This window comes from Rana temporaria, chromosome 8, assembly GCF_905171775.1.
Source record: "Rana temporaria chromosome 8, aRanTem1.1, whole genome shotgun sequence".
NCBI classification, from domain to species: domain Eukaryota; kingdom Metazoa; phylum Chordata; class Amphibia; order Anura; family Ranidae; genus Rana; species Rana temporaria.
This window is the reverse complement of record NC_053496.1, coordinates 158,975,959-158,991,130: the sequence shown is the minus strand read 5'-3', so window position 1 is coordinate 158,991,130 and position 15,172 is coordinate 158,975,959. Positions and strand designations below refer to the sequence as shown.

General features: G+C 44.7%; 1 protein-coding gene across 3 annotated transcripts in view; it reads left to right on the top strand.

The window, feature by feature from the left end:
* The window catches only part of LOC120909279 (phospholipid-transporting ATPase IK-like), a 232,230-nt gene that overhangs the window by 204,252 nt on the left and 12,806 nt on the right, over nucleotides 1-15,172 (top strand). For all 3 annotated transcript variants that reach the window (XM_040321017.1, XM_040321018.1, XM_040321019.1), the window contains 2 exons: nucleotides 5,354-5,437; nucleotides 8,366-8,602. In XM_040321017.1, coding sequence (XP_040176951.1) covers nucleotides 5,354-5,437; nucleotides 8,366-8,602 — 321 coding nt within the window. The remainder of the gene's footprint in view (nucleotides 1-5,353; nucleotides 5,438-8,365; nucleotides 8,603-15,172) is intronic.

Sequence of the window (15,172 nt, the reverse complement as noted above, 5' to 3'; positions counted from 1 at the left end):
TAACAAAAGATTTGCATTCTGTATTTTGAATTCCTTTTTTCTGTTCGTATTTTGGATTCAAAATACAGAATGCAAATCTTTTGTTATAGATGTCATATGAACATACGACTGAAAATACCAAAAGAAAAAGGATTCAAAATACAGAATGCAAATCTTTTGTTATAGATGTCATTTTTGTTTTTTTGAATGGGCAGTGAGTGTGGTTAGTGAAGCAGCTTCTCTTTTGTGCTGAGTAGTACAGTAAAGCCAAATAAACTTTTCTGTGGATTTTCATCTGAAGGGAGATCAGTTGGCCAGACTTTTGAACCCAAAAATGGTTTTCTGATGGAGTTTAAAAACGAACAAATTTTCTGAGAACGAACGGAAAACGATCGCTTTTATGTTTGTTGTTAAAAAAGTCTGACCAAGTGTATGGGGCTTAACAATAGTTAATATGGATGAGCCGCGTGTTGAAAGTGCCGCGAATCCCGCGATATATTTACGAAAGTACAAAATGACGAAAATCCTTTTTCTGTTCGTATCTTCAGTCGCATGTTCATATGACATCTATAACAAATTGTCATAGATGTCACACGAACACACGACCGAAAACACGAACAGAAAAAGGAATCCAAAACACAGAATGCAAATCATTGACGAAAATTCACGAAAATTATTGTCTAACAAGTAACGAACATGAATTAAACAGAATAACGAACCATCCCGCATGTACGAAAACAAAACGGTAACGAAAATACGTAACGATTGGAATACAAAAAAATCTCGTCGTACGAAAAAAGAACGGGAACGAACAGGAAAACGGGCGTCTTACGAAAAACGAACGGAAACGAACATACGGAACGATACGAAACGGAACAAAAAAAACGAATTTTCTGTGCACATGTCTAGTCCCTAACTCACATTTAATACATAAACATATTAGGGCCAATTTAGACAGGAGCCAATTAACCTACCAGCCAGTCTTTTTGGAATGTGGGAGGAAACCGCAATACCTGAAGGAAACTCACACAGGCACAGGGAGAACATGCAAACTTCAGGCAGGTAGTGCTGTGGTTGGGATTCAAATGGACAACCCTAGTGCCCTATATGAAATAATCTATGCAGGCTGCGCATTGTAATGATACAATTAGTTTGGTGGCCATATAAATGTATGACATAAGCCAAATGTGCTTACAAAGTTCACTAAACTCCAAGGTGATTCATCCTCAATAAATTATTAAAAGGGATAAATACTCCTTCATCATAGCCAGAAGCAAGCCAATAAATACAATTGATACTCCTGATTTTTGGGCCTCTTGTACACAGCACCCAAGTCTGTTCAATAATCTGTATTTTTGTCCCCTGCCCAGAAAGCCTAGTTGCTACGTACAGCCTTCCAGAGACGTGAATGGTAGTTCTGTACCATAGTGCCTGCCTGTAGTTCAATATACGGTAGTACTTACTTAACCACTTAAGCCCCGGACCAATATGCTGCTAAATGCCCAAAGGCGTTTTTACAATTCGGCACTGCGTCGCTTTAACAGACAATTGCGCGCTCGTGCGACGTGGCTCCCAAACAAAATTGGCGTCCTTTTTTCCCTACAAATAGAGCTTTCTTTTGGTGGTATTTGATCACCTCTGCGGTTTTTATTTTTTGCGCTATAAACAAAAATAGAGCGACAATTTTGAAAAAAATGCAATATTTTTTACTTTTTGCTGTAATAAATATCCCCCAAAAACATATATATAAAAAAAAAAAATTCCCTCAGTTTAGGCCGATACGTATTCTTCTACCTATTTTTGGTAAAAAAAATCGCAATAAGCGTTTATCGATTGGTTTGCGCAAAATGTATAGCATTTACAAAATAGGGGATATTTTTATTGCATTTTTATTAATTTTTTTTTTTTTACTACTAATGGCGGCGATCAGCGATTTTTTTCGTGACTGCGACATTATGGCGGACACTTCGGACAATTTTGACACATTTATGGGACCATTGTCATTTTCACAGCAAAAAATGCATTTAAATTGCATTCTTTATTGTGAAAATGACAGTTGCAGTTTGGGAGTTAACCACAGGGGGCGCTGAATGTGTTAGGCTTCACCTATTGTGTGTTTACAACAGTAGGGGGGTGTGGCTGTAGGTCTGACGTCATCGATTTTGTCTCCCCTATAAAGGGGATGACACGATCGATGCGCCGCCACAGTGAAGCACGGGGAAGCCGTGTTTACATACGGCTCTCCCCGTTCTTCAGCTCCAGGGAGCGATCGCGACGGAGCAGCTATAAACGAATAGCCGCGCCGTCGTCCCGGATCGCTCCCTGAGGGAATCCGCCCGCCACACGCAGCGGACGGATTGGTTGCCATGCACAGCTGCACCAGATTTTGCAGTTGTCCAGTTGCTGAGCCCCCCTATAGTAGTTTTACTGCTACAGGGCGGCAGCTGTGCATCGGATCACATATATATGCATGATCCTGCACTTCTGCCTGCAGAGACAGCGGGGCCACGTCTGCTGTGGTTATTCACAGTAGAAGCCAAGAGGGTGCTGGGCACTTGATGTCTACCGGCACCAGCCAATTGTTGGGAAGAGACACCGGAGGAAGAAGACATGATTTTTAATAAAGGACTTGTCAAAAACTGTCTCTTGTGTTTTGTAACACTTTTTTTTTTTGGTGAATGAGAAGGGGTACAATGTACCCCATACTCCTTCACAAAGGCTGGGGGTCAGGGATCTGGGGGGTCCCCTTGTTAAAGGGGGCTTCCAGATTCTGATAAGCTCCCTGCGCGCAGACCCCCACAATCACCGTCCAGGGTTGTCGGGAAGAGGCCCTCATCCCCATCAACATAGGGATAAGGTGCTTTGGGGTGGGGTCAGAGCACCCCCCCCAAGTTTAGGGCATGCAACCTGGTATGGTTCAGGAGGGGGGCGTCCCTTGCCATTCCTGACATGCCAGGCTGCATGCTTGGATAAGCGTCTGGTATTTTATTTATTTTTTACATTCAGCTGTCAGTGGGGAACCCTGCTGACAGCTGATGACTCACTGGTTGTTAAGAATGTGGCGGCCAGCTTCCCGGCCCCATCTATAGCAACCAGCTATGTACAGTGTTTAAAGGGAAAAACGGCAAACAAAAACAACAACACTTGCGTTTTTGGTGCGATTGCACCCAGGCGCCGCAAGCTGGGTATACAAGGAGAAAAATGCGCAATTCTGAGTAAAACAATTCCTTGATATTATGCAACAATGGTAAAACAATAAATATATATGGACGTTATATATAAATGAATAAAATAGTGTGCATGAGATTTGCACAGTAAAAAAGAGTCTGTTGCTCCAGGTGGAGGGGGAGGGGGGGGGGGGTTTTGGTAATGGGGATGAAGTCCTGGGACGGACGGATGAAAGTTTTTGTAGGGGTCACAACTATAACCTCAGGGCTGCCATCAATTTAGAACAGAAACCGTGTTCCAAGACTGTAAGAAAAGCAAAGGAAGAGGCGCCTCTGAGTGTAGATGTTTAAGCGTAATTTAATGTAAAAAAGAGTACATATAACTCACATTTTAGAGGTTAAAATAGACATTGTACGGGTTTCTTTACGGGTGATCGTCAGTTCCGTCACTTGTAGTTGTCCTACTGCTGGGCACTTGTGCTGAGCAAAGCTGTCTCTCACTGCCGTGTGGAGTTGAGGCCGGCGGCGGTGGGGAGAAAAACTTGTGAGCCAGTCAAACGAAGTGAAGATGTTATTGGCAGTATGGTGGTACTGATGACGTCATCAGTGACGTCATCAGTACCACCATACTGCCAATAACATCTCCACTTCGTTTGACTGGCTCACAAGTTTTTCTCCCCACCGCCGCCGGCCTCAATTCCACACGGCAGTGAGAGACAGCTTTGCTCAGCACAAGTGCCCAGCAGTAGGACAACTACAAGTGACGGAACTGACGATCACCCGTAAAGAAACCCGTACAATGTCTATTTTAACCTCTAAAATGTGAGTTATATGTACTCTTTTTTACATTAAATTACGCTTAAACATCTACACTCAGAGGCGCCTCTTCCTTTGCTTTGCCGCAAGCTGGGGCAGAGGAGGGGCATTGATGCTGTCAGTGCTGCCCGTCTCCTGTCATAGGATCTGCACACACAGATCCTCTCAGTCTCCGGGAGCTTCAGGCAGCTGTGTGGAGGAGGGGGCGCTGATGTCATCCTGCAGGAGCCCGGGAGGAAAAATATCTACCATGCTGCTAAAATTAGGTCAGTAAACGGGGGGGATTGTGCAGAAACTGACCTTTGGGGGTGAAATTATTGTACTGTCTGGGGGGACAGACTGTTGCTTCCCCCATAATATGTTTAGCACCCAGCCCACCATGTGATGTATTGTGCCCACCATGTGCAGTGCAGTAACCACCATGTGATGTATTGTGCCCACCAAGTGCAGTGCAGTGTCCAACATGTGATGTATTGTGCCCACCAAGTACAGTGACTACCATGTGATGTATTGTGCCCACCATGTGCAGCGCATTGACCACCATGTGATGTACTGTGCCCACCATCATAGCTCCCAACTGTCCCTGATTTTTGAGGGACTGTCCCTGATTTCGAGAAATGTCCCTCTGTCCCTCATTCCACCTCTTTAGTCCCTCATTTTGGTCTGATCTATATAGATGTATATAAGATGCACTTTGTATCTATCAAATAGTGTTTTTCAGCGCCAAACCTTTCATCTGATTTCTAAATTGCTGCATTTGTAAATTCCAAAAGCCAATATAAAAGAATTGTAGTGGCAAAAAAGCACTTGTGGGTTTGACCAATCTTGTTATTTTTTTGTACAATTCTCCTTTAAGGGGACGTGGTAGGAGATGTGTCCTATGCCTGCATTTGCTGATAGCTGTTCCTCATTCCCATCTCAAAAAGTTGGGAGGTATGCCCACCATGTCATGTAATGTCCCCACCATGTGCAGTGCAGTACCCACCATGTCATGTACTGTAACTATACCCACCATGTGATGTACTGTGCCCACCATGTGATGTACTATAACTGTGCCCACCATGTGATGTACTGTGCCTGCATGTGTGCCCACCGTGTAATGTGCTCTAATATACAGTGTCCATCGTGTAATGTGCCGTGCCCATTGTGTAATGTGCCGGGCCCACCATATAATGCAGAGTCGTGTGCCTTTGTGTAATGTACTGTGCCCACCATGTCATCTGTGGTGCTGTACAGTGCCCACCATGTAATGCAGAGTAGTTTGCCTCTGTGTAATGTGCTGTGCCACTATAGTCATTACCACAACAGTTCTACACACACTGGATAGATATGAAACCATTTATTCATTTTTTATACTAAATCTCTTATTTTTTTTATTTTTATCTAATCAGCCAGTGTTCGATGCTTGGTTCCCAGTGTTTAATGCTGCCGTATATACAATATTTCCAGCCCTCTGCATGGCAATTCTTGATAAAGTAAGTATAGCTACAACATGGAATTAACTGAGTTTGGCCAAAAAATGCGTCCAGACACATCTCCACAATATCTGGTAAATGGGAAATCCATAAAGGCATCATCATTCAGGTGGAAGGCAAGAATAAGAGTAAGATAGAAGATAATAATAGGAGAAAGACCGACAAATCAGAACCAAAAGACAGACTGGGGTCAAAGGCAGGAACAAGGGGCCAGATCCACGTACAGCAGGCGCAACTTAATTTTTGGGATTTAAGTTACACCGCCGCAAAATTTCTACCTAAGTGCCCGATCCACAAAGCACTTACCTAGAAATTTTCAGCGGTGTAACTTAAATCCGTCGCAAGGCGTGCCCAATCTAATGGGGCGAGTCCCATTTAAATTAGGCGCGCTCCCGCGCCGGACGTACTGCGCTTGCTCCCGACGTGATTTTCCCGACGTGATTTGCGCGAAGTTAAGTTGCGCCGAGTTTTGTGAATCGCGCCGGGTAAAAAAAGTTGCGTCAGGAAAAAATAGAGATGCGGCGGAAAAAAAAAAAATGTAAAAAAAATTTGACAGCGTCGCGGGAAAGAAGGGTCTACTTTTACATGGTGTACTAACTTTACACTTTGTAAAAGCAGCCCTAATTTTGCGTTTGCAAACTAACAACTTACGGAGACTTCACGAAGGGAAACCGCTCCGTGGATCTCCGTAAGTGCTAATTTGCATACCCGACGCGGAATTTCGCGAAGAAATGCCCCCAGCGGCGGCCGAAGTACTGCATCCTAAGATCCGACAGTGTAAAACTATTACACCTGCCGGATCTTAGGAAAATCTATGCGTAACTGATTCTCTGAATCAGCCGCATAGTTAGAAACAGGGATACGACGGCGTATCAGCAGATACGCCTGCGTATCCCTTTTGAGGATCTGGCCCATGATTTGGAACTTGAAGAAAACACAGATTACCAAGTAGAATCAGAAGAATGATCTCAAATAAAATTGCACAGGGTGGGAAAATGTTTTAGAAGAGTTGGTTCAAAATAAAGCCCAACTGCAGACTAGTTGAATTTTTAAATTGTCCACCATCAACATTAATACAAATCCCAGAGTTGGACTATAATGCTTCAGTTTATTCATTGTTGTTTTTTTTTTTTAGGGGGGGGGGGGGAGTTGGGGGCAGCACTAAACACATTAGATGCACGATTTTACCAAAAGTATTGGGATGCCTGCCTTTAACTTTAATGGCACCCCAGTCTTAGTCCGTAGGGTTCAATATTGGCCAACCCTTTGCAGCTATAACAGCTTCAACTCCTTTGGGAAGGCTGTCCACAAGGTTTAGGAGTGTGTCTATGGGAATGTTTGACCATTCTTCCATAAATGCATTTGTGAGGTCAGGCACTGATGTGAATGAGAAAGGCCTGGCTCGCAGTCTCCGTTCTAATTCATCCCAAAGGTGTTCTATCGGGTTGAGATCAGGATCTTGATTTGTGTACTGTTCCAAATCATTTGGTGGAGGGGGGATTATGGTGTGGGGTTGTTTTTCAGGGGTTGGGTCACTCCTAAACCTTGTGGACAGCCTTCCCAGAAGAGTTGAAGCTGTTATAGCTGCAAAGAGTGGGCCAACCCAATATTGAAACCTACGGACTAAGGCTGGGATGCCATTAACCTCCCTGGCGGTATGATTATTTCAGAAAAAAGGTGCTGAAAGCGGTACCATTATTTGCAAGGAAATTTGGCGTTTTATACTGTAGGCCTGTAATTCTTAGGAATAACTCACTTAAATCTGACCAAACAAGAGTCTAGTAGGCATCCCGGGTATGACATTTTTTTAAAAACAAAATTATAAATTATAATATAATAAAAAATTATAAATAATTATAACAAGTAATAATATAATTATAATAAAAATTATTCAATAATGTAATCAACTCAAAATCACTGAAATTTGCTCAGTTGCAGAATTGTCGATGTCATTACTTTTATTTTTTTATGACGAATTTTCCCACAAATCGCTATCGCACAATTCTGCAAGTGATTATAAAGTATTATCGCTGTTTTCTAGCTGCTCTAAAACCATTTTTTACATAAAGGGACACTTTTGGTTGCTATGGACAATCTACAGTTTGCAGGGAGAAAGAAAGGTTTTTATTATATAAAAGAACACTAGGGACAAGGGGGGGGGGTGTCTTTTTTACATACAGTACTGTAATCTATAAGATTACAGTATACTGTATGTAATGTGTTTGTTTAAGTTTTTGAATTTGGCGCCGTTCTGCGCCCTGTGCGTCGTAACGTCGCAGGGAATGGAGATCGGCGGCACACAGAGGACCTGTGTGAATCGAGCGAGGTCCAGCTCGCTCACACAGCGCGGCGGCATCGCTGGATCCAGGGACAAGGTAAGTAACTTGCCTGTGGCTGCAGCGAGGCAAGCCCGAGTCTGACTCGGGGTTACCGCTTTTGGTATAAAAAATCTCACCCCGAGTCAGACTCGGGAATACCGCTAGGAGGGTTAAAGTTCATTTGCGTGTAAAGGCAGGTGTCCCAATACTTTTGGTAATATAGTGTATATTTGAAATTAATATAGTATTGCATTTAAATTGTGACTGTAACTAACAGCTGAAATATTAAATAGAAGGTGGTGGAAGTGTTCATCAACAGTTTTCATTTGTGTCAATTCATGTAATTACATGATCAGGACCCACTCTGATTGGGTGCCTGGTGACAATGAGGACCCAATCTGTCACTGACATATAAAATGGGGAGTCAGCAGCCACGCAAAGTGTTAGCTGATGGCTTTCAAAGGGGAGACTACTTGTTATGTGTCTTTGACATATAACATAAGCTGGGGGGAGCAGGCTCAACTTTTTTATTCCTAGAAAAAGAGAAGATTTAAGCTCCCTGCATATCACATTTAAACAATACATGTTTTATTTATTTTTTATTTTTTAGGATACAGATAGCAAGGGCAGCCGCAAACATCCAGAGCTGTATGTGATTGGTCAAAAAGACAGACGTCTGGGCCTGAGGATCTTTTTATATGTTTTATATGGCTTCTACAATTCTCTGGTCATGTTCTTTATTCCTTATTTCGCTTTCTTTGACGCCGCTGGGCCCAATGGAATATTCACTTATCAGGTTTTTGCATTTACCATGACCACAATCAATGTCTTTTCCGTTTTGGCTGAGGTGAGGAATCTAATAAGCTACAACAATGTTTTGGTAACAATATACAAAGAACTCATCAGATTGCTTTAGGCTACATTCACATTCTGATTCTTGCTGTGGCTGCCGACATATTTCCTATGACAGGTTGCCGTCGGCCTGCAGTGATCGCTGGATGCACTTTGTGTCATTCAGCAGCAATCCCAGCAGTTAGAAAATGAATACTAATTTATAGGTAGATTCAGGTAGAGTTAGGCCGACTTATCAGTAGATAAGTCGACCTAACTCAGAATCTACGCCGACTTATGTTTAAGCGTATGCTCAAACAGAGATACGCTTAAACATATCTAAGATAAGACGGCTTGCGCCATTCTATCTTACGTTGCAATTTTTCGGATGGCCTCTAGGTGGCGCTTCTATTGCGGTCGGCGTAGAATATGTAAATAAGTTGATACGCCGATTCACGAATGTACGCCCGGCTGCCGCAGTATTTTACGCCGCTTCCGTAAGGCATTAGCAGGCCTAAAGTTGGAATAATAATGTTAAAGTATGGCCGCCGTTCCCGCCGCGAGATTCAAATTTTTTACGTCGTTTGCATAAGTCGTCCGCGAATCGGGATTTACGTCGTTTACGTCCACGTCGAAATCAATAGGCCCGCGCGGCGTACTTAGCCACAATGCACACTGGGAAATGTAGGCGCCCGGCGAATGTGCAGTTAAGAAAAAACTTAAAAACGTGAGGTCAAGCCTCATTACCATACAACACGCCCCCCTCCAAGACATTTGAATTCGGCGCCCTTACGCCCGCCCGCTTTAGGCTATGCCGCCATATATTAGCAGGCAAGTACATTGAGAATTATTTACTTGCCTAGCTAACTTACGGCGGCGTAGCCTAAAAAGGCTAAGCTACGCCACCGCAAGTTTGCACCCAGGTACCTGAATCTACCTATTAAACTAGACACTTAGGCCCGGATTCACAAAGCACTTGCGCCGGCGTATCTCGAGATACGTCGCGTAAGTGCAAATATGCGCCGTCATATCTATGCGCCGGACTCAGAAACTAACATACGCCTAAAAATAGGCTTCATCCGACCGACGTAATTTGCCTACGCCGGAGTAGAGTGGGCGCATATTTACGCTGAATGTATTTGGCGCTCCCATTGATTTTCTATTCGCAAATGAGGGAGATACGCCGATTCACAAAGTTACGTCCGACGCAGTGCGCGTAAAGTCATACGTCCGGCGTAAAGTTATGCCCCATAAAGGAGGTGTAACTCAGCAGCATCCATGCAAAGGGCTGCAACAGGGAACACAAGCTGACGTATTTTACGTAGTTTACGTAGGACGTAAATATGACTAGGCGTAGGTTACGTTCACGCCGTAGGCAGTGATCCGACGTATCTTAGGCAGTAGTTCCGACGTGATTGTGAGCATGCGCACTGAGATGCGCCCACGGGGCGGCGCATGCGCAGTTGGCGATTCGTATCTGTCTGGTGCTCAGCCTAACATTTGCATGGGGTCACGCCTCATTAGCATGGCTCACGCCCACTTCCACTTACGCCTTGGAAACCCAGCGCATATTTGGGAGGAAGTGCTTTGCGAATTCATTGCTTGCCTCTCTGCGCTACGTCGGTGTAGCGTATATTGGATACGCTACGCCGGCATAAATATGCGCCAATGTATGTGAATCCGGGCCTAGGACTTTAAACGGCACACAGGTATTAAATATAAAAATCTATAGATATTTATTTGTAGAAAAATATATAAAAAAGTACATTCATAAGTAACAATATAATAATCGTCAAAATTTGGCCCCGACCAGGGGAGGGCTGGCAGCCTTAGGCCTGGGGGGCAAGTCCAGTCAAGTGGCCCATAGGAGCGTGGAAAAGTGATGGATCGAGGCCCCCCTTACATCAGAGTCCGCACAGAGGCCCCCCTTACATCAGAATCCGCACAGAGCCTCCCCTTACATCAGAGTCCTCGTGTCTATGCAGAGAGAGAAGGGGATGTCAGTGCAGGTGTGCGCTGAGGCTGAGCTATGTGGGAGACGAGACATAGCTCAGCTCTGCAGCCATCTACCTCGGAGCTGACACAGGCACGGCTGCACAGTGGGAGGTGAGCAGCGGCCGTGACCTGTGTTAACAGAGCTCCAGCAGGCATATTCCTGCTCTGCAAAAACAGCATTTGTTAGTGGCGGCCGGTGGCTGTGCATAGTGTCACCAGCCTGGGGGGAGATTTCCACCCTGCCCCCCCTGCCAGCCCTCCCCTGGCCCCGACAAGTACTAAAGTCGCACTTCCACAACGTTGTAATAGTATAGGTATACTCAGATTATGAGGAATACATAACCAACAAACAATAGTGATACATATGGGGTGTGTAGCCTTGAACAAGGGTCCAATATGCAGGCTTCCTCAGGAGCATGGTGGTCTGTTAGAACATGTACATAGACATAGACAAAAAACATCATCAGAGATGCTAATTAATCACACAATTTTATACATAAAACAATAACATAAAACATCAAACCTATGTTAAAAACATCACATTGCTGTCCATGTATAAACAAAGTAACAGGCCCCCCATATGGCATCATCAAGGACAAATTAACTAAACCCCCAATACTGGGGAATTTAGAGTCGGTCATGGTGTGCATAATATAATATAACCATACATAAAGAGTGTCTCCGGTATGTGGGGTATGGGCAACCTTAACCCCCAACCGCAAGAAAAAAAAATCCCAGCAATTAATCCTAATCATTATAGTGAACTGGGCCGGTGTCTGCACCTAGCCGCTCACAGCCACAGCAGGAATCTTCTACAATTTACACCCAAATTGCTGGTATGAATACAGCCTTATAGTTGTAAATTGTTGTGGTTGTCTGGTCTGCCAGGGGATCACATGTACATTATTATTATAATTATCAGTGGCGGCCCCCCCCCCCCCCAGGACGGACGATCGCCACAAGCAAACCCCCACCACACACAATAATGCTCTGCGCCCCAAGCCCACCCTTTTTTTAAGCCCATCAGAGCCTCTGGTTCCAATCACGTGCTTCTTAAAAAAAAACTGTTGCAATCCATGCGTCCTGCACCCCGCATGTATATTAGGGGGCGGTGCACCTGCGCCCTGCATCACAGGCCACCACTGATTATTATACAGGATTTATATAGAACCAACAGTTTATGCAGTGCTTAACCACTTCAGCCCCGGACCATTTTGCTGGTCAAAGACCAGGCCACTTTTTGTGATTCTGCACTGCGTCGCTTTAACTGTCATATGCGCAGTTGTGTGACGTGGCTCCCAAACAAAATCGGCGTCCTTTTTTCCCACAAACAGAGCTTTCTTTTGGTGGTATTTGATCACCTCTGCGGTTTTTATTTTTTGCGCTATAAACATAAATAGAGCGACAATTTTGAAAAAAATTCAATATTTTTTACTTTTTGCTATAATAAATATCCCCCAAAAATATATATATATATATATAAAAAAAATGTCCTCAGTTTAGGCCGATACGTATTTTTCTATTTATTTTTGGTAAAAAAAATTGCAATAAGCATTTATCGGTTGGTTTGTGCAAAATTTATAGCGTTTACAAAATAGGGGATAGTTTTATTGCATTTTTATTAATTCATTTTTTTTTACTACTAATGGCGGCGATCAGTGATTTTTTTCGTGACTGCGACATTATGGCGGACACTTCGGACAATTTTGACACATTTTTGGGACCATTGTCATTTTCACAGCAAAAAATGCATTGTTTACTGTGAAAATGACAATTGCAGTTTGGGAGTTAACCACAAGGGGGCGCTGAAGGGGTTATGTATGACCTAATATGTGTTTCTAACTGTAGGGGTGTGTGGCTGTAGGTGTGACATCATCGATTGTGTATCCCTATATAAGGGATCACACGATCGATGACGGCGCCACAGTGAAGAACGGGGAAGCTGTGTTTACACACAGCTCTCCCCGTTCTTCAGCTCCGGGGACCGATCGCGGGACTCCAGCGGCGATCAGGTCCGCGGGTCCTACGGTCCCGGAGCTTCGGCGTGCCCGCGACCCACGGCTGGGCACTAGCAGAGGACGTACCTGTACGTGATTGTGCCCAGCCGTGCCATTCTGCCAACGTAAATGTGCAGGAGGCGGTCCTTAAGCGGTTAAAGTAACGTGGTGCCGTATCACACAAAATGGCCTGGTCAATAAGGGGGTAAAACCTTTCGGGGGTGAAGTGGTTAACTCCTAATGTATATATAAACCCTCAGCTTTTAAAACAACCCATTTAGTTATAAAAATAGAAATAAATATGAAAATAGAAATAAACGGCAAACATTTGTGTATAGATATAACAGCAAACATTATAAACACCTTTTCCCCCTTTTTTAAATGGGTTACATTTCCTCTATTCTCAGCTGCATGAGAACTGGGAGAGGAGAAACAGCAGTACACTAGTCGTTCCCAGTGTATGTCTGTGCAGGAGAAGGGGGGGGAGTGCATACCCCCCAACCGTCCTGGATTCCGCGGGATCCTCCCGCAATTTAAAGTGTGTCCCGGGGTCCCGCGGACTAGACTAGAGTCCCGGAAAACAGGGCCCCCGGGCCCGACATTTGGTGGGGCGACATTCCGTGCCTCCATGTTTCTTTTCGTTTCCCGCCGCCATGTTTGACTCCGGTGTGATTGGGCGTATGGTGGTCATGTGCGGCATGGGGCTGGCCTGTCAGCGATCGTCTCGCCTCTGCACATGACCGCTACACGCCCAATCACATTGCGACGGTACAGTACAGTGCAGTCATACACCATGAAGCGGGCTGCAGCAGGCGGATGGAGCAGTCGGGGAGTCGGGACAGAGCGGTATTTGCACAGGTAGGAGAACCCCCCCGCTGAACAACTTTGATCTCCGCCCCCCCCCCCCCCGCTCAACAACTTTGACCCCCGCTCAACAACTTTGTTGTGAGGCATGGGAGTGTCAGGACAAGTCTGATGAGATGGGGGAGCAGAGCAGGCTGAGTTCCCAGCACAGCTAGACAACTGACCACAGTGTGTTCTCCTGCTTAGTGACTTCAGTTTTTAATAGGAAATCCGAGGCACTGGCAGGAACACAAAGGAAGCAATACAAAGAGAACAGGATACTTTTTCATACAAATATATGGTACAGCAGGCACATATCAGGAATATGAAATACTCTTTAACCAGTTCTTGCCTGGCCTGTAGACAAATGAAGGCCGGGCAGGACATTCACCAATCCAGGTGGATGCCATATGACATTCTCCCGGAAAGCGCCTCATGACACAATGCGGTATGATCTGTCACCTGCTGTGTCCACTGGATTTGGACTGCTTACTTTCCAAAAAGGGGTCATTTGTACTGTCCTGGTGTTTTCGAGTCTCAAGAAATGAGGGAGGGCAGGGGAGACATTGGGGGCTCCATAGGCGTGCGCACATAGGGTGTAAGGTGTCTGGGCACACCCTAATCACCCTGTACTTTGCAGATTCCCCCTGCTGCCTGGCTGCAGAGAAAGGGACTGGGGAATCTCTGTCCTCAGTCCCTTACTCTGTCTCAAAAGTTAGAAATCAGGGGTCTGTTTAGACCACTGATATTTCACCAAAGCCCCCAAACAGGGCTCCTAAAAAAAAAAAATAATAATATTAACCCCCTAACCCCCGCCGCACGACTATTTACGTCCGCACAATGGCGCGGACAGGCAGAAGGACGTATATATACGTCCTTGCCTTTCCGCGGGTCGGGGGTCCGATCGGGACCCCCCCCCCCCGCTGCGTGCAGCAGGCGGATTCCCTCGGGGAGCGATCCGGAACGACGGCGCAGCTATTCGTTTATAGCCGCTCCGTCGCGATCGCTCCCCGGAGCTGAAGAACGGGGAGAGCCGTATGTAAACACGGCTTCACTGTGGCGGCGCATCGATCGTGTCATCCCCTTTATAGGGGAGACACAATCGATGACATCAGACCTACAGCCACACCCCCCTACTGTTGTAAACACACACTAGGTGAAGCCTAAAACGTTCAGCGCCCCCTGTGGTTAACTCCCAAACTGCAACTGTCATTTTCACAATAAACAATGCAATTTAAATGCATTTTTTGCTGTGAAAATGACAATGGTCCCAAGAATGTGTCAAAATTGTCCGAAGTGTCCGCCATAATGTCGCAGTCACGAAAAAAAATCGCTGATCGCCGCCATTAGTAGTAAAAAAAAAATTTTTTATAAAAATGCAATAAAAATATCCCCTATTTTGTAAACGCTATAAATTTTGCGCAAACCAATCGATAAACTCCTATTGCGATTTTTTTTTACCAAAAATAGGTAGAAGAATACGTATCGGCCTAAACCGAGGAAAAAAAAAAATTATATATGTTTTTGGGGGATATTTATTACAGCAAAAAGTAAAAAATATTGCATTTTTTCAAAATTGTCGCTCTATTTTTGTTTATAGCGCAAAAAATAAAAACCGCAGAGGTGATCAAATACCACCAAAAGAAAGCTCTATTTGTGGGGGGAAAAGGACGTCAATTTTGTTTGGGAGCCACGCCGCACGAGCGCGCAATTAATCTGTTAAAGCGACGCAGTGCCGAATTGTAAAAACG